General features: G+C 44.7%; 1 protein-coding gene across 1 annotated transcript in view; it reads left to right on the forward strand.

Moving 5' to 3' along the window:
• enah (ENAH actin regulator) overlaps positions 1-20,806 on the forward strand; it is a 108,735-nt gene that overhangs the window by 76,104 nt on the left and 11,825 nt on the right. Inside the window, exons 4-7 of the mRNA XM_078274988.1 lie at positions 2,490-2,562; positions 9,492-9,778; positions 18,576-18,889; positions 19,326-19,459. Coding sequence (XP_078131114.1) covers positions 2,490-2,562; positions 9,492-9,778; positions 18,576-18,889; positions 19,326-19,459 — 808 coding nt within the window. The remainder of the gene's footprint in view (positions 1-2,489; positions 2,563-9,491; positions 9,779-18,575; positions 18,890-19,325; positions 19,460-20,806) is intronic.

The following is a 20,806-nucleotide window of genomic DNA, read 5'->3' on the forward strand; positions in this document are numbered from 1 at the left end:
TGTCTGTGTGTATGTGTGTATGTGTGTGTATGACTTTGAAAACGTCATTATCAGTTGTTTTTTTTTACATTAGTCCCATGAACAGTTTGTCCTTGTTCTCTGTCTTCTTCGGTCTGTGAATACCTCCCTTTAGCTTTACCTCATGCCTTCTCTCTCTGCCCTGTCTTTCCCAGTATTGTGTCTGATTGTGTTTTTGGAAGAGGACCAAGTCTAAGTGCTGTTGTCTTGGGTCATTAAATCAATTCTGATCTTGTAAGAACTTCCATTTGACGAGAATGGAAAATTACTGAAGGCACCTTGAGAGTCATTGGGTCTAGTGGCTGTTGTGACGTTAACATTTAGAAGTGAGATTCCATAAAATTATTGATAATAAGATGTTTAATAGGAATGGCAGGCCTGTTTATCTGATCTTAAGTCTTGTCTCTTGCCCTGTTGGCTGCTGCCTGTGTTCTGTCATTAGCACATACAGTAAGCTATTAGAGCAGACAGTAACGCAATTACACCCACAGGCAGCGGAAGACTGAGACGAGAGACCATGTCAGCAATTACAGTTGCAGATATTGGCTGTCTGTGGGCGTAATTCAATACTATTTCAACTGAGCCCATACAAGAAGGAACCCGTCAAGATGGTAATAAGATGAGATGATTTGGATAAGCATGGCAGATAGAGAGCTAGCTCTGTGTTCCCTGGAGACGCTGTGCATTATTGTAAATACTCCAGACTGATCTCTACCACAGGTCAGATTGGCTGCCAACATGTTTCTGCATGAGACACATGTTTATGTTTATTAATGTGAACTATGGGATGGTAACAGGGCATTGACTGGTGAGTGTTGTGAGATCATTTTATGGTGCCACTCTCAGAGTTATGTTACAGAGTAATGTGTCTTTTCACTCACAAACCTGCATGTTTTCAACATTGGTCAATAACGAAGAGTGAGAAAAGGTTCCATAAGAGATTTGTTAGTGTCTGAGCTTCTCCTGTGGAAAAGTAGCTAATGCCGACACCAATGATGGTGTTAACTAGGGTCAGTGTGTGTGAGCACGTTGGTATTCAGAAAGAGTCATCAGGCTGGCTGCAGCCCAGATTCAGCCTGCTTCATCTCTTTCTGTCGCTTCAGACATTTAACACTTGGCTGAATACTAACTGAAGTCAAATCTTCTCCATCCAGACCCAGAAGCATCTGTGTGTGTGTGTGTGTGTGTGTGTGTGTGTGTGTGTGTGTGTGTGTGTGTGTGTGTGTGTGTGTGTGTGTGTTTATTTCGTCTTTGCAGAAGAGCTGCTCAGTTCTAGGCTCATAGGTTGATATGAAGTGGATGAGAAGCAGATGGAAACACAGAAAGCTGTATTTGTATTTGTGTTGATCCTTCAGGTTAGGCCTAGCCTGGTTGACCCCAGACCCTTCTCAGCTGTAACTGAGAGTGGGTCTGGGCAAGCTTCATTCACAGCCCATTTCCAAAGGGGCGTCACCAACGGACGCCACTCAGACGCCTCTGGGCGCAATTGGATAGTCCTTCAACCAATCAGACCAACGATCCGGGTGACGTAGCAGTGACAATCTTGGGTTGTCAATCAATGGGTTGCTGCGCTTCAGTGGCCGCCATGTTTGTCTACATGACAAACACTACCACCTGTTGTACCTGGTGCATTTTCATGTAGAACCACTGAAGACACTGTCAGGCAGCACACAGCTCTAATGAGATCTGTGCTGATATAGGGAAGAGGTGTGAGTACCCTTTGACATTTTTAGACCAGTGCCAATGTTTGACCTTACTTTGTTAAGTATAAACATACATTTGACAAAGCAGTACATGTATGGCATTTTGACTGAAGTGATTCATTATTTTTATCAAAGCAGTTGTCGGTGAACTTTCTGTTTGACTAATTGCTTAATCAACTAATCTTTTCAGCTCTATAAAACATAGCATAAATACATTTGGTAATCTGAAAGGACCCATTCTTCACAGTACGTACTTTGGGAGCGTCTCTGCTCCTGTGCTGCTCCAGAAACTAATGTGACCAAGCTGACCAACACAGACTGTCCCTGAGCTCCCAGACAGAAACGATCAGCGTCCACATACATCGACATGCTCATGCAGTCTGTTGTGTATGCAGGGGGAAGGATTTAAGATGTGCTCTTATATGAAACATGAGCACTGACAATCACTTGACACAACACAGTGGCAACACATTTTTAACATACTGTACTTTAATTTCATGTGTAAAAACTAATCTTTCCATTAAGAACTGACTGATGTTATAGGCTACTGTTATTTAAAATAGTGTTGGTGCTGGGTGAGCTCATGCTTCACTTATTTCCTGTTGTTTTTGACCGTAGAGCTGTGTTTGGGGTGTTGAAATAGTCAGTTATAATAAGGATGTCAGCTAAATGTCTAACAGGAGCTCTGTGTGTGTGTGTGTGTGTGTGTGTGTGTGTGTGTGTGTGTGTGTGTGTGTGTGTGTGTGTGTGTGTGTGTGTCGCCTACAGGCCCCACATTGCCCAGACAGGGCCCCCAGGTTCAGAATGGCCCCACGCCAGAAGAGATGGAGCTGCAGAGAAGGTAAGGACAAAAGATCACGTCCATTTGGAGACACCATTGTTTCTTCCATCTGCGTCCCTCCCTCTTCTCCCATTTCATTTCTCTATTTCTTTTCCTTGTTTTCAAAACCAATCTATCAGTGTCCCACACACATGCACTCAGACGAAGCCTTGCATACTCACATTTCTTTTTCTTCCCCATACAAGGCCACTCTTTCCCTCAGGTAACAATGAGGCTCTGGAACACACACATACCTGCATACATACACCCACAGCTGTATTAATGGAGGCCAGCTGTTGGCCAAGGTTTAGAACCTGTTCACCAGAAAGCTTGTTCAAGGATTTATGAGAATGAATTGCCTACACGCACTCTCACATGCAAACATAGGCGCCATGGGCATCTTGAACAGAACTATATTCACACACAGAGATACGTAAACATCTAACTTTAGAATCAGTTCATCATCAATCAAATCAATGATGACTGATTGAGTAAGCAGGTCAGATAAAGGCCAGCTGCTGCTCACCACATCGTAATGTCATGAATGGCAACGTAACACTAACATAACGTAACATCAGAGTCAAGGAGAAACATCATGAATGCAGATGCTCCCATACGTGGCTTTGATGGTCATCCTATCCAAACACAACAAACACAGAGCCAGTATCGCCCCACACCTCTCTGTCCCGCCACTTGGGTCACTTTCTCAAACCAACGTCCACCAAAAAGTTTATTAGAAGTTAGATTCTGTCCAGGATGAGGGATGCTAAAATATGGATTATTCTAAAACTCATGTTCATTCTGTGACCCCTCAGTCACACAGTCTCTCTGTTTCTCTCCTTCTTTCTCTCTCCGTCACACACACACACACACACACACACACACACACACACACACACACACACACACACACACACACACAGGAGTAGTGAAGCATTCTTCTGGTCTGAGAGTGCCTGATGGATTCCCCCCTTTCTTCTCCCTGTCTTCTTCTTTTCCTCCATCTTTTGCTTTCTCACTTTCACCCTTTTGTCTCTGTTGAACTTCATTTTCTCCTCCCCTCTCCCCCTCGGTTCATAGCAGCAGCAGCTGACTGACAGGCAGGCAGGCAGACAGGCAGACAGGCAGACAGACAGCGGGGGGATCAGTGATGGAGGTGGTCTGCTGATACAGAGGCCAGTGTGTGCCCGCGTGGAGCACAGTGAGACGAGGATGAAAGAATGGTTGGATCTGCAGCACACTTCTGCTTCTTGAAAAGGAAAGCTGACACCCTTTAGGCTTTGGAAGATGTGGAAGGTCTGATGGCCATTGTCAGGTTCTTTTTGAGCAGCTGTTTCACTGTCAGTAACACAGGGAGTACACAGACTCTTTCAAATTATTCTTGAATCCAAGTTTTGAATCATAAACCTTCTTCAAAGCATTTCCAGGATTTTAATTTGCTACATAAATGACATTGTAAATGTGTCTGACCTGTTACCAACCTCTCTTTATCTGTATCTAACTAGTGTAACTGTCCCACCTCCTTTTACACTGCTCCAAAATGGCTTACTCTAGAAATCTAATTTTACCAGCCTTCACGGCACTGCAAATGATCAAACAGTTAGTTTGCTTGACATATATCACTCCAGATCATTAGTTAATGGAACCAGCTGCCAGCCTCTGTCCCACTATGGAAAGAGGTCTGCTTGGGCTTTCTCTGGCTGGAACAATGTCTAAAGAATATGCGTCTACACAGTCAGCCCATTGTAAAAACACAAAGCTTGTAATGGGGAAAATAACCTGCCTAAGATGTTTGTCAAATGATTTATAACATGGCAGCTAATGTTTGGCCACATCGTACTTCAGTAATGCTTCTCATCATGTGTCACACTGAGCCGTGAAGCCTGATATGGAAGACGGAAGTGAAAAGAAAGAATTGTAGATATGGATGAGGGAGAGGGATGTTCCTCTCGGCCTCATTAAATAAGATGAGCTAACAGTCCTCAGTGGGCACACATGTTCAGCCACTTCCACAGTCATCCTCTGGCTCACTCTGTACACATGGAGATTATTCACCTATGGAGAGGCTGGACTGTTCAATGGTCTCTTTAGTGGAAAATATGATGCACATCTTCTTTTCCTCCTCACTGTCTGTACTCATCTTCCTCCTATATAACTTTTCATTGAGACACAGATGGATTAAGCAGAGTGGAGCAGGACAACTGAGTGCAGATAAAGCACCTGTTCACAAATGCAGGGTGCTACTCTCAACTCTCATTAAAAAGACATGAGCTGGAAATAATAGGCTGTGGTATAAATAGCTGTGTGGTGCGTGGGAACAAGGCAGTGTGTGTTGGAACAGAGAGGAAATGTGTTACATGGTCTTGAATGGAAGTGAGGATGGAGACATAGTAAGGACAGAGAGTGTTAGCTGGTAGCACACACACACACACACACACACACACACACACACACACACAGAAACATCTGTGAAACCAATATGTTAGCTTGGCTTTTATAACAAGGTTGGGGTTTTAATGTTAGTGGGACAGTTGACACGAGTGTGTGTGTGTGTGTGTGTGTGTGTGTGTGTGTGTGTGTGCGCACGTGCGTGCATGCTCGTGCGTGTGCGCTTGGACTGGATCCTCACTACAGTATGTCCATATGGTCCATCTGGGCTCCTATCCATTCATGCAACATTTCCTGGTTCTGTGAGCCAATCAGGCGAGCCACTGAGTCCAGCTGGCCAACTGATTTGGCCACACTTCAGTGTCCCCTGGAGATTTAGCACAGTTGTCACTTGTGGCAAAACCTGAATGTGACATAATTTCATCTCAAGGCAACATAAAGACACGTGCTGTGTTAGAGCCCTGCATGGATATTAATGAGCTGTTTCTGCTGAACGTTGCACAGAGAAAGAAAGAGAAAACCAGAAGGGTATGGGTTTCAAAGACGAGAGGAGTTAGTAGCATCCAACACTCGTCGTCTTTTGAAGACAAATTTGGGGCTGCCGGTCAGCCTCGGAGTGAATGTAAACAACAGTTTAGAAAACTTTTGGGAATTCCCTCTGGAGGTAAAACGGCCTGGGTGACACGGACAGCAGCTCACACACAGTAACATTACTGCACCATCTGTGGTTGATGTACAAACATACCCCCACTCACAGACTTTTAAAACAAGCTTAAAAAAAGACCCCAGAAACGCGACTGCAGCACCCACGTTCCCACTGTGTTGTGTTACAAACAGCTAAAGCTAACCTGGGCTCGTTACACAACTAAACACAGCTGCTAAAGGCTAACCTAGCCGCTAACATGAATCCCCCTGTCTCGTTCTCCCTACTGTATGTCTTTCCTACTTCTAGAGAGGTTGGTGCTGTGTTAAACTGACTCGCCCAGAATCTGCATGGTTTAGCGTGTGAAGAAGGCTGCCTCGGGACCATGCCGTAGCTTGGCATCCGCTCCGTCTGCGTCCTCGCCAAACCAGCCCTGCTCTTCCTTGTTTTTGTAGTTCAGGTTTTGAAGGTGTATTTACAAAAGTTTGTGATGTGGGAAAACAAGAATAGTCTTTTCAGCATCTTTGTCCTCGGTATTGTTCTCTCTGTAGAAGCACCTGGTGTGCTGGTGTTTGCCACTGCTTCCAGCCTCTCAATCTCTTATCCACACACCTGCCAATGACACATACACGCTCCCCTAATGTCACGTGTCAGTGTAAACGGATATCTTAACAGTTGTTTTGGTTCATTATGATGTTTTAGGTCAAATGGTTGGTTGGATAAATCGCTCAGCTTTATCTCCACTGCAGAATTATTTCATTTTTGTAGCTAATGAATTCACTCCTAACGATTCAACTGAAAGAATTAAATGGTATTGAGGGTCTTGCAAACCTTTGATCTTTATACCCTTTGACTGCAGATCCTATTATAATGTCATTTGCATTCTGTCATGCAGTACACCTCCTTCCTCCTTTCTTGGCTCTTAATTTTGAAAATAAGCCATTTGATGTTCCATTATTGCCCCAAATCCTCTCTTACTCTACCTCAGAGTATCTTCAACTCCTGTGGGTTAATGCAAAGAGGAAAGGAATAAATGTGCATGTGCCCATGTGTCTATGTGCATGTTGGGATTCAGGCCCTGCCACAGCCCACGCTCCCTTAGCAACGGTTTCCCTGGCAACTCTTGTCAGGAGGAGAGTAAGACGCCAGTTAAACCGTGTATGAGGCTTTTCACAGCTTTGAATCCTGCCGTTTCCCTGCAAGGCAGAGAGGGACTTGGAGGGAAGAGGAACCTGTTTTAGGTCCACCCATCAGAGGCAGGAAATATGTAGACAGTGCAGGCAGGGGAGGCATGTAGGAGTCACTGCATTAGTCCTCTGGAAGTGACAAAATACATGAAACGATGCTCATTACTCTTAGTTCATATTAACATTGTCGGCTCTGGAATTTATATTCTTAAAGGGATCCTCTGATCAAATCTGTCTCCATGAAGACATGAAAGGTGGCTGTAAAAGTCATTTACAGTGGATTAATTCCAACATAGAGTGTGTGTGTGTGTGTGTGTGTGTGTGTGTGTGTGTGTGTGTGTGTGTGTGTGTGTGTGTGTGTGTGTGTGTGTGTGTGTGTGTGAATACATGGGGCACATGAGCATACAGAGCTGTTCAAACCTGACTTGTCAAAGACAGTTGTAACTTATAACTAATTGCTGCATTGCAATAATTGACGTACGATGACGAATATGAATAAAAAAACATGAATAAAGAAATGTGGAACCCGCTCTGATCTGCCTGATTAGATTTTACTACTGTCACAACATTACATCTTGAGCTGTATGAAGATGTTCTGCTGCTTTTACAGTGCAGAGGATCCCACAGGGACTCTTTCCATGAGAGAAAATATATTACTGTAGATGAGGGAAGCCCCTCGACGAGACTGGATAGAGTCCTCAGAGACATGACCCTGCCACGCTTCCATCGGCCGTAAATCCAGCGTACCCCTGTGTTTCTGTAATTACATTAATGGACCACTGAGACACTGTGAGAACTGGGACACTGTGTGTGTGTGTGTGTGTGTGTGTGTGTGTGTGTGTGTGTGTGTGTGTGTGTGTTTATATTGGGTCAGGATGGTGCCATGGTGTGTATAATGTTATAGTTTCTCTGTCTTTCTCCATCCATCTCTCTTTCTATGTCGATGGAGAAAGAGACAGACTTTGATAGGGACATCCCATGCTATGCTCACTCTCGTATTAAAAGGACAGGGGAGTAAGGGAGATGGAGGTTTAGCAGACATAAAAAGAACTTTCTGAAATCTCCTTCACACCTTTCCCTTGCATCATATTGCTCATGACAATCCTGTGAAGCTGATAGGTGGATCTGAGCCCTCTGCAGCCATGTCACAGCTAAGCTCTGGGTTTGAGAGAATCAGCTTTGGTGCTACCTAAATTCACTTTAATAATAATAATGCAACCAAAGACTGCATTAGGTAAATGCACTGATAAGATCATTTCCACTGGGTGGAGGTGTGTAAAGGAGGGCACAGAGAAGGATGACCATACCTGATTGTTAAAAGACTTGGCATAACACATTTATTGACTGACTTTCATAGATTAGTCATCTTCTTTGTTCAAATTTCTTTCATTTACCACTTTATAATGTTCAAATTTTTTGACATCCTGGTACATCCATAAACATCTTTCACATAATCATGACAGCTCAGACTAATGAGGTTTGTTTGAACGTCCAATCAAGATGTCCTGTTATAGTTCAAAATAGTTCCAAAATGAAAGTGGTGCTGACGTCCGGGACGTTACCTGGCCATCTACTGGACATACTTCCTGGACGTTCTAGCAAGGCCCGATCTAGAAAGCCCTGAATCCGAATCAGAAAAGGATTTAATGCCAAGTAAGTAACACATAAAAGGGATTTGCCTTGGTTGTGCATACATAAACATATTAAACATTAATATGAAATAAACAAACAATAAATACAGAGACAAATGTGTACAACATAAGACTTCTGGCTCTTACAAACAACACAGGATTAAAAGTATGAGACAGGAATCTAATTTCGATGTAGGTATGTGTGCCTGTGTATTTGACATGATTTAGTGGGTCCTGAGTCACCCACTGGTGCAGCAGGAACGTGTGTGTGTGTGTGTGTGTGTGTGTGTGTGTGTGTGTGTGTGTGTATATGTGTATATGTGTGTATGTGTGTGTCATGGAGTATCTAAATAACCTCTGGAACTGTTGGCACTTCATCTTATTTGATATTCTGGAACAAACCAACATCAGCCCAGTTTCCCCTCAGGGATCGAAACAGCTCTTTCAGCAGATCTCACATATAGTAAAGGTTGCCTCTCTGTCACAAGAACACACTGCTGTGTTTCGCTGCACTGCTGCTGAGTCTCACACATGCACCGTCCTTCTGCTGACACCCAGTGGTGTAACCTGAATCTGCAGCACATGAAAAGCTCCCTGAACACACCATGCTTCAACATCATTAACATCACATGGAATGATTTGGCATCAAATAAAACACAAATGAAAATATATTTGGCCTCTGTTTTCTTGTTTTTTTTGCTTTGCAGCAGTCCTCGCTGTGTGTTTTTAATGACTTCTATTAAGACAACAGTAACTGCCCATATGTCAACACATACCACACTAATGTACTCCTTTTTACTCATTCTGCCTGTCTTTACTTCAATATTATATATATTTCTGGACTGGTCTCGAGTAACACAAGTTATATTGGGACATTTCAGAAGACACAATAGATTCATATGTTGTGAGTTTTGCATTAATTTGTTTTCTCCTCTCCTCTCATCTCCTCTCATCCCTCTCCTCTCATCCCTCTCCTCTCCTCTCCTGTCCTCTCCTCCCTCTCCTCTCCTCTCTCTCCTCTCTCTCCTCTCCTGTCCTCTCCTCTCCTGTCTCCTCTGTTCGCCTCTCCTCTCCTCTCCTGTCTCCTGTCTCCTCCTCCAGGCAGCTTCAGGAGCTGCAGAGGCAGAAGGAGATGGAGCGGGAGCATCAGGAACGAGAGCGTCAGGAGAAGGAGCGCCTAGAGCGAGAGATGCTGGAGCGCGAGCGTCAGGAGCGTGAACGTCAGGAACAGGAACGTCAGGAGCGTGAGGCGCAGGCTGAGCGGGAGCGCCTGGAGCAGCAGGAGCGCAGTGAGCGGGAGCTGCTGGAGAAGACTGACAGGGAGCAGCAGGAGCAGTTGGACAGAGAGCAGCAGGACTGGGAGAGAGGGAGACGCATCTCCAACGCCGGTGAGTGATGCACACACACACACACACACACACACACACACATACATTTTGAGTCTCTAACACTATTGGACGAAAGGAATGTGCCGAGTTTTGCTGATTAATGATATGGTAAAACATGAACATGTTCTTGTGCTACTTTGAACAATTGATTGAAACACAGCAGATCATTCTTATGCAAAGAAAATGCTGCAAGCCAAATGTTTGAATAGGGAGCTTTATGAATGGAGGTAGTTTCTACGTTTTTTTCGAACTTACTCTAAAGTAATAATCTTTGTGTGAAGCTGACTCTGGAGTGAGTTGTGTCCCCATTCCCCAAACGGTATCCTAACTGTATTATACATCAGTTCATTAATTAGTATCTATCAGTCTTAGTACTGTTTTGCCTTCAAATGATATGCATAGCATAGTGGGAAAATAGTTTGCATCATCAACACACTCAACACAAAATCAAGCGATTTTTAATTTGCAGGATTAGTGTTGTGAGTATATATTTCATTCCGTGTCTTCAGTGTGAAGTGTACGTGCTCAGACCCTGGTTGGATTCAATATGTAGTGTGGAGTTGGGACACGGCCAGTTGAACTTTAACATGATCTAAATGTTGAGCTGTAATATGTTCAGTCTAGATGAGCATGCTTTCCAATAAGAGCAGCTCTCTGCCTCAGTGCTAGAACGGTTAGCTTCCGCTGTCGGTGCTAAGCTACAGTATGGCTCTCACTCTGCTCATCTGCCCATGGGCTGCACAGGCGCTAACAACAGATTGCTAATCACTGGGGCGTGCTAGTCTTTGCACGTGAGTTTAGGGTTGAGTACATTATTTTTGAAACATCTTGCACCAGTCACACACACATAACTTCTGACACTTCACACCAACACACACACACACACACACACACACACACACACACACACACACACACACACACACACACAGATTCTAAAGTGGAGCTGTGATAGATCGAGACCCACAGGGGATGTGTGTGTGTGTGTGTGTGTGTGTGTGTGTGTGTGTGTGTGTGTGTGTGTGTCTGTGTGTAAAGAACATGCAGCTGTCTATTCTTTCTTTTATTTCGATGTTTTGAGGTGGAGCTATGGTTTTTATGTTGACGTTGGTTTGGTGCCGAGAAGCTTGGCTGCAGTGTGGCTCTGTTGTCTTCTCATGTGTGTGCATGTGTGCACGTGTCCATCTCTGCGTGTAATCACTGCGTTGTGATCGTGTGTTAGTTGTTGGGGAGCAGAGCAAAGCTGCGGCCTCATAGTCACATGACCTGCCCAGAGCTACAGAGAGGATGAAAGGAATGATGAAGAAGTATGGGAAAGGTCAAAGTTTAGTGAAAGGAGCAGACGATGAGTGACGCAGGAAGAGATAGTCAGTGTGGAGGTGTAGAGTGGGGGAAGTTGGCACAGGAAGAAGTAAAGCATGAAGAACAAATCTGGGTTAATAAAAAATAGACGCAAGAGAGAGATTGTGTGTGTGTAGTGGTGTGGAAGTGGGGATGAGCATTAACTCCAGTTGGAGAGGATAAATGAGCTGTAGACATTATCTGTCAGCTGACTGCTGCTCAGCTGTTGTTCACGTGAATGTGTTCCTGCTCATATTCCTGGTCAGACGCCTGTGACTTGAAGCAGCTGATTAAATAAATAGGAATAAACCCTCAAAACATAAAGTTTGAGAAAGAAACATTAATATTATGTCAGTGTTGTGGCTTATTGTCCAATGCAGTAATTAATTTGGTAAATGTTATTTATAGCGTCAAACAACAGGAGTTATCTTAGGATGCTTTACAGATAGAGTAGGTCTAGACCTGACTCTATAATTTACAGGGACCCAACAATTCCCCCCAAGAGCAAGCATTAATTAATTAATTAATTAGGATATAGTGTATGCTAATATACTAAATACTGTAGTATCAACCCTGAACAAAAATATTAAATCCTGTCATAAGAATAAGGGCTCCTACTCACTGGCTGCGTGGCGTGTCCGTTTATACAGTCAGGTCCATAAATATTGGGACATCGACACAATTCTAATCTTTTTGGCTCTATACACCACCACAATGGAGTTGAAATGAAACGAACAAGATGTGCTTTAACTGCAGACTTTCAGCTTTAATTTGAGGGTATTTACATCCAAATCAGGTGAACGGTGTAGGAATTACAACAGTTTGTATATGTGCCTCCCACTTTTTAAGGGACCAAAAGTAATGGGACAATTGGCTGCTCAGCTGTTCCATGGCCAGGTGTGTGTTATTCCGTCATTATCCCATTTACAAGGAGCAGATAAAGGTCCAGAGTTCATTTCAAGTGTGCTATTTGCATTTGGAATCTGTTGCTGTCAATTCTCAATATGAGATCCAAAGAGCTGTCACTATCAGTGAAGCAAGCCATCATTAGGCTGAAAAATCTAAACAAACCCATCAGAGAGATAGCAAAAAACATTAGGTGTGGCCAAATCAACTGTTTGGAACATTCTTAAAAAGAAAGAACGCACCGGTGAGCTCAGCAACACCAAAAAGACCCGGAAGACCACGGAAAACAACTGTGGTGGATGACCGAAGAATACTTTCCCTGGTGAAGAAAACACCCTTCACAACAGTTGGCCAGATCAAGAACACTCTCCAGGAGGTAGGTGTATGTGTGTCAAAGTCAACAATCAAGAGAAGACTTCACCAGAGTGAATACAGAGGGATCACTACAAGATGTAAACCATTGGTGAGCCTCAAAAACAGGAAGGCCAGATTAGAGTTTGCCAAACAACATCTAAAAAAGCCTTTACATTTCTGGAACAACATCCTATGGACAGATGAGATAAATATCAACTTGTACCAGAGTGATGGGAAGAGAAGAGTATGGAGAAGGAAAGGAACTGCTCATGATCCAAAGCATACCACCTCATCAGTGAAGTATGGTGGTGGTAGTGTCATGGCGTGGGCATGTATGGCTGCCAATGGAACTGGTTCTCTTGTATTTATTGATGATGTGACTGCTGACAAAAGCAGCAGGATGAATTCTGAAGTGTTTCGGGCAATATCATCTGCTCATATTCAGCCAAATGCTTCAGAACTCATTGGACGGCGCTTCACAGTGCAGATGGACAATGACCTGAAGCATACTGCGAAAGCAGCAAGAGTTTTTTAAGGGAAAGAAGTGGAATGTTATGCAATGGCCAAGTCAATCACCTGACATGAATCCGATTGAGCATGCATTTCACTTGCTGAAGACAAAACTGAAGGGAGGAAGCAGGAACTGAAGACAGTTGCAGTAGAGGCCTGGCAGAGCATCACCAGGGATGAAACCCAGCGTCTGCTGATGTCTATGCGTTCCAGACTTCAGGCTGGAATTGAATGCAAAGGATTTGCAACCAAGTATTAAAAAGTGAAAGTTTGATTTATGATTGTTAATCTGTCCCATTACTTTTGGTCCCTTAAAAAGTGGGAGGCACATATACAAACTGTTGTAATTCCTACACCGTTCACCTGATTTGGATGTAAATACCCTCAAATTAAAGCTGAAAGTCTGCAGTTAAAGCACATCTTGTTCGTTTCATTTCAACTCCATTGTGGTGGTGTATAGAGCCAAAAAGATTAGAATTGTGTCGATGTCCCAATATTTATGGACCTGACTGTATTTGGGCTCCAATGATAACAGGTTAGAGAGCATGCACACTGCCTGCGTGACACGCACATCTCAGGCGCAGCTCGAGCCGCACCGAAAACGCGTGCATGCTAGAAATAGAACTGATGCCTATTTTTCACATAACACACAAGCGTGTTGGAAGCGTTTCCAGGCAACATAGAATAGGAAAAGATGTATATATGTCATTTTGACACGAATACATTTAATAAATTGTTTGAAAGTCTCAAGGATTTGACATAAATGAAGATATAAATGTAATTTAAAAAAAATAATAATAATTATTGATTTTCAAATATTGCACCTGTCAATACAGAACAAAATATTCTGTAGCCTATTTTGCCGTCAATACTGCCGATGTTGTTTTTGCTGTAATCAGATCAGTATATATTTATGTTTATGGGAAACATCCATGTGTCCAGACAAGGCTAGCAGCAGCAGCTCCGCATCAGACACCTTTCTGGTGTGAAAAGACATAGAAAACACCATGCAGCTGACACGCAACAGACACGCCACGCTCACGCCACGCAGCCAGTGTGCAGCAGGCCTAAGGACTAGAGAAAAGGGTAGAATGACATCACTGGTAAAGGGAAGTGGAGCAGAATGCGAACATGATTAACAAGTTTACATCATCCTCACACACACAGAAGACATGTGGCAGCGCCTTGCTCCATGGGCGGCTATGCTCAGCGCTACAGCTGTACACAGACAAACAAGGATAGACACATGATGAAACAGAGGAGGGATTTAAATGACATGACACACTGCTTTATGAAGCCCTTTAGTTATGAAATGAATTATCCATGGTGAGAACCTGACCCTGGTGACCCCCCCACCGCTGCCCACTGTACCGTCACATGACAAGACACGTCACCTGACCTGGAGTCATATATAATGATACTAAGAGTCTACAACCAAGCTTCTAGCTAATTGCTACTAACATGATGAAGTTAAGCTGCTCACCAGGTTCACAGTCCTAGTTTAGCCTGGTAGCATGCTAACATGTGCTAATTAGCACTGAACACAAAGTACAGCTGAGGCTGATGTTTTTGGTCATAAACCAAAGTATTGTAAAAAAAAAAAAAAAATGTTGGAGAAGGTCAAGTGATCAACAACTTTAGGACAATCCATCCAATAGACACTCAAAACCACCAGTGTGAGCGTCATGGTGGAGCTTAAGTCAGGGGATGCATCAGGTGTTACTTGGTCTTACATTCATAAGGCTTAGTGCCACCAAAGTGTTTGGTTGCTATGATATGGAATATCCGTGGAAGTAAAAATGTGGGCACAAGGTGGAGTACTCGCTCTGGATGAAGGGAAGGCTGAAGCACGCAGGGAGAGAGGACAAATGTATATTTACAGACCAGCTGTATTCCTTTTCCTCCGTTGTTGTACATCTAGGATGCGACAGTTGGTCTTGTCCTGCCCTTCCTCCACTGTGATTGGACAGCTGGGTAAAAAGTGAGAGTGACGAGTGCAGCCTTTTATCCAAAGTTGAACATTCTTCAATATCATTGAGCAGAAACAAACGTGCAGCGCTCAGTGCAGAATACATGCTCAGTGCCTCCTTGCGCCCACCTCATGTTTGTAGCTCTGTAGATGATTTAGTTCATCTAGAGATAACGTGCAGATGTATTTTTTCCCCATCAACCAATCGATTGGTTGAAGAGTTGGTAGAATTTTGGTCGATCAAGATCTATAGTTGACTACAGTCCTAATCCTCTCACAAAATTCAGTTCAATTTTATTTATAGTGTCAAATCCTAACAGAAGTTATCACAGGACACTTTATAGATAGAGAAGCCTACGTCAAGACCACCCTCTACCTGTAAAATGTCCTGAGACAAAATGAAGATGTTGAGTTATTTCAGTGTGGTAGTAAATGTATAGTGTAGATTTCAGTTTGTCTCTGAATAAACGCTGCAGCTCATTAAAACCTGTGTCCTGTGAAGTGAAGGGGGTTAACCCTGAAGAGAGCATCAATGTCCCAACCACAGTCTGGAAGCTGAAGCAGGACCGGTTAAGTTTACAACAAGAGTGGTAGAGCCGTCGTCGGTGTGCACTTCAGTTTGTGTGATTTGTTACAATACTGTTACTGACCAAGAGGAGATGAACAGGGATAAGGAAGAAGATAGAGGAAGATCAGGAAAGAAATCACAATGACATTATTTTCCCATATGTGTTTGCCGTTAGTCTAATGGGACTCTAGGTCTACACTAAAGCATCTGTGCTGTGTTGTCCTCTCTTGTCTCGCGTGTCTCTGGCTCTGTCCACAGTGCTAACACCTGTCCACTAACGTAGACGCATCACTTCAGCCCAACAAAGTACACACAGCCTGGAATAAGACTTTGGTATAGCTCTGTGCTGTTTTTTCCTGCTTCATCTGCCCCCTTCTCTTTTTTCCTCCCTCCCTACTTCCTTCTCTCTTTCCTGACCTGCTGTCTTTCCCTTCTGTGTGCATGACGGCTGCTTCTTTCCTTCCTTCCGTCCGTCACTCCTTCCCTACTGTCTTGTCTTGTCCTTGGCTTGTCCAATCGCGTGGCGTACATTTAGCCTTCGAAAGCACCCTGTACACTCCCATGCCTCAGGAGTACAGCAGGACGTCCTCCACTCCTGTATCCCCATCCACGCCCACCTACCCAGCCCCCGGGACGCCCTCACCCTCCTCCACCACGCCGCCAACCCCGCCTCTAAGGCATTCGGCCTCCAGATTCGCCACCTCTCTTGGTTCTGCCTTCCACCCAGTCCTGCCTCACTACGCCACTGTCCCGAGGCGACAGCAAGCCTTCCCCCAAGCCCCGCCTACTGCTCTGGCTCCCGCCCCTGCCCCACCTCCTCCACCCAAGTCTGTGGTGTGGTCAGCGAGCAACTTCACTCCCCTGCCCCCCTCACCCCCTGTCATGATAAGCAGTCCCCCAGGGAAGGCTGCGGGTCCGCGGCCGCTCATCCCTATTGCAGCACCTTCCCCTCTCACCCAGAAGCCCCCCTCTCCGGCCCCCAACGGCCCACCCATGTTCCCTGCACCTTCTCCCGTGACCGTCTTGCACAGCCACACCCCTATCGGCAACGCCTGCCCCACCCCGCCTCCCCCACCTACCCCGCCCCCTCTCCCCTCCCCCAAAGCTCCCCCTCCGTCTTCCTCCTTCGTCTCGTCTTCCCCCTCCTCATCCCAGGCTCCTGGTGTGCCCTCTCCCTCCACAGCGCCCCCTGCTGCTGCTGCTGCCGCTGCCTCTGCCTCTGCTGAGCACCTCTCCCTCCACGTGGGCCTGGGCCTGTCGGGGCCAGGGGAGCCGGACACAGCTACAGGCCCAGAGGGGGGCTCCTCCTGTCAACCCAAGCCCCAGGGTAAGGCCTCCAGTCCACACTCTTGTCTCTCTGTCTCACTGGCTTTGTCCCCTCTGTGTCTCACTGCTTTCTGACTCACACACTAACACAGGGGCTAGTGAACACTGTTAGCTTACTACTGAGCGGGCCACAGCACAAAGTGAGTCCCATAACAACGCTGATGGTGTCAGAGGAGGAACGTGTCGGCCCTGGCTGCTGTAACCACACTTCTCCTCAACTGTTCATTAAAACAGCTGCTCACTGATGGTTGTGGGATGAAGTGGCTGTTGCTCAGGCCTGGCTGATTTCATAAACTGCATGTACGTCCATTTGTCTGACGACTCTTCATTGCATATGAAACATGTTTGGTCTTACAGCATGGCACGTCTGTCTATTTGATATTTATTTGGAAACAAAAACAAACATTTCACCAGAATTATTCACATACACATAGCTGTGCTCCATTGACTTTTCTCCCTTTCTCTGATTGGCCTCGGGAGCTTTTCTACTCACCTCTGACCTCAGAGGTCCCCCTTTAATATTGATCACAGCTCAGCATGTTCACATTCCACCATAGATTATTGATCATGAATCGAAGTCTGTGATGAGAACTGAGAGCAACGTAATTATATTTCATTATTATAATAACTTTAGTAAACATCTGGTTAATTAGTTTGAAGGGAACAAAACGTATATTTATCAGATTATAAACGTTCTTCTATAAATCCTTTTTAGGCATCTATGAATTAGGATTAATACGAATGCACTGTGTGTGTGTGTGTGTGTGTGTGTGTGTGTGTGTGTGTGTGTTTCTCAATGTCTCTGCTCCATTTATTAGAATGTATTCCTTCCAGATAGTGTTGAGATTTAATATACTGATATCTATTTTCAGTACAATAACCATGTGTAACTATGTAACTAACCACATTTGTCATGTTGCCCAGTCCTGTTTGAACTATGGACCCTGTCACTAATGCTGCATGTTGATCAAATACAATGTGCTGTGATATGATATGGCATGATGTTGTATTCCATTTTCATTATTGCACCACAGATTCAATGACAGTGGTGTAACCTGTTAAAGAAGACTGTTTTAGCAGGTTTGTCTTCCAGTGCTATAAGTATACAGTACAAGAAGATAGTCTCTCATAGCCAGCTCTGTCTCCACAGCGCTATGGAGTAAGGCTGGCTTCACCACAGATGCATTCTGGGATAGGCGAAAGAAATGCTCTATGTTGTTTGCATTTCTTTAAACCAATCACAATGGTCCTGGGCGAGGCTGAGCTTTGGACGTAGCGACGGTGGCAGATGAAAAACTAAACAGTTTCAGAAACAATTCAAAGTTCCTCATAGCTACTTTAAATGAGCTGATACATGGTTAAACCTCATTATCTCTTACCAGTGTATCTCTGTGTGTACTTTGTCCACAGCAATCCCACCAATCAGTCCCAAAACCTCCCAGTTAGAGAGGAGATGACCTAAACATATTCTTAGTAAATCTTTCCAATCATTCCCTGAAAGAACCAAGCAGGTCTGCCTTGTTACACCGTCCACATCTTCTTCTAAACTTGACATGTTCAGCGTGCAGCTCGCTAGCTACAAGGTTGTTGTTGTTTCACAAAACAAACTGAGTTTTGCAAGGTGAGGGACATCCGCTGGAACGCTTATCCAGTGATTATCCAGTAAATGAACTGCCATCCATCCAGACTAAGCAGAAGATTGCAGGGAGGGAGGGAGCAGACCAAAACTGAATGACTCTGTGATGCTTTCCTAACAAGTGACAGTTTGAACTTCATTTTCCATCTTTGCCCATCCCCCACCCTTTGTCCCCTCCCCCCAACAGACTTGGTGCAGACCCCAGTGTTGACCACCCCCACCCCTCCCCCACCTCCACCCCTGCCACCCAGCTCCACTGTGACCTCCATCCTCTCCACCCCAGCCGGCCACCCTCCCCCTCCCCCACCTCCTCCACTCCCTCCTACACTGACTCCAGGTGGGACCCCCCCTCCTCCCCCATGTCCCCCCCCTCCTCCTGGAGTCCCCCTCCCTCCCCCAGCGCCTCCCCTTCCCGCCGGACTCTTCTGCCCTGCCGAGGAGCGTCCCGTCTCAGGACTGGCTGCCGCCCTCGCCGGAGCCAAACTGCGCAAAGTGCCAAGGGTGAGCGCCTGATTGGTTGTCTGATCAATGGAAGGCTTGACAACGCATGTCTATACTCACATAGCTCTTCATATCGGTACCATACAAGCTATAGTACATAAACACATTATTACACATTATTAGCTGCATGTGCACACACAGCCCTTACACATTATCTTCATAATCATCACACAGACACGTGCGCGCGCGCACACACACACACACACACACACACACACACACAGTCACCATCTGTGCATCAGACTCAGAGGAGGCACTTCCTGTAAAACACTGCACGTCTGCTTGTGTGTATAATGAAATAACACAACATTTTTTTTATATTTATGCATTTTCTGATATAGGATGAACATAAAAAAGACCAATCATATGATTTCAGTTCAGTACCAGGTTGATACTTCCGTGTGAATGTAAAGAGGTGTTGCTTGTATCCCTTCAGAGTGACGATGCAGGGGCTGCTCTGGCAGCAGCCATGTTGGGGGCTGGAGGGGCTAAATCTGAAGCCAGAGGCAACGGCCTTCTGCCTGGAGGAGGAGGGCTTATGGAGGAGATGAGTGCCCTATTGGCCAGAAGGTAGAGTCCCATTGTCACATAATATTATTAGCTTCATTATAGATCAAATCTATCTATCTATCTATCTATCTATCTATCTATCTATCTATCTATCTATCTATCTATCTATCTATCTATCTATCTATCTATCTATCCGTCCCTCCGTCCATCTATATCTCAAGCTCAGAATGTACACATATGGCACATTCAGTCAGTCATAAATAAAGCTACTAGGACAGCACTCCAATCTGATAGTTTATTGCCATGCAGCGGAATTTTCGGACAGTGCCCTTCCTCAGCGTATGCACAGTCAATTACAACCAATACTCCTCACACAGGTGGGTTTAATACTACAACCAATACTCCTCACACAGGTGGGTTTAGTACTACAACCAATACTCCTCACACAGGTGGGTTTAGTACTACAACCAATACTCCTCACACAGGTGGGTTTAATACTACAACCAATACTCCTCACACAGGTGGGTTTAGTACTACAACCAATACTCCTCACACAGGTGGGTTTAATACTACAACCAATACTCCTCACACAGGTGGGTTTAATACTACAACCAATACTCCTCACACAGGTGGGTTTAGTACTACAACCAATACTCCTCACACAGGTGGGTTTAATACTACAACCAATACTCCTCACACAGGTGGGTTTAGTACTACAACCAATACTCCTCACACAGGTGGGTTTAGTACTACAACCAATACTCCTCACACAGGTGGGTTTAGTACTACAACCAATACTCTTCACACAGGTGGGTTTAGTACTACAACCAATACTCCTCACACAGGTGGGTTTAGTACTACAACCAATACTCCTCACACAGGTGGGTTTAGTACTACAACCAATACTCCTCACACAGGTGGGTTTAGTACTACAACCAATACTCCTCACACAAGTGGGTTTAGTACTACAACCAATACTCCTCACACAGGTGGGTTTAATACTACAACCAATACTCCTCACACAGGTGGGTTTAATACTACAACCAATACTCCTCACACAGGTGGGTTTAGTACTACAACCAATACTCTTCACACAGGTGGGTTTAGTACTACAACCAATACTCCTCACACAGGTGGGTTTAATACTACAACCAATACTCCTCACACAGGTGGGTTTAGTACTACAACCAATACTCCTCACACAGGTGGGTTTAATACTACAACCAATACTCCTCACACAGGTGGGTTTAATACTACAACCAATACTCTTCACACAGGTGGGTTTAATACTACAACCAATACTCCTCACACAGGTGGGTTTAATACTACAACCAATACTCCTCACACAGGTGGGTTTAGTACTACAACCAATACTCCTCACACAGGTGGGTTTAATACTACAACCAA

Source organism: Sander vitreus, chromosome 18 (assembly GCF_031162955.1).
Source record: "Sander vitreus isolate 19-12246 chromosome 18, sanVit1, whole genome shotgun sequence".
Classification (NCBI taxonomy): domain Eukaryota; kingdom Metazoa; phylum Chordata; class Actinopteri; order Perciformes; family Percidae; genus Sander; species Sander vitreus.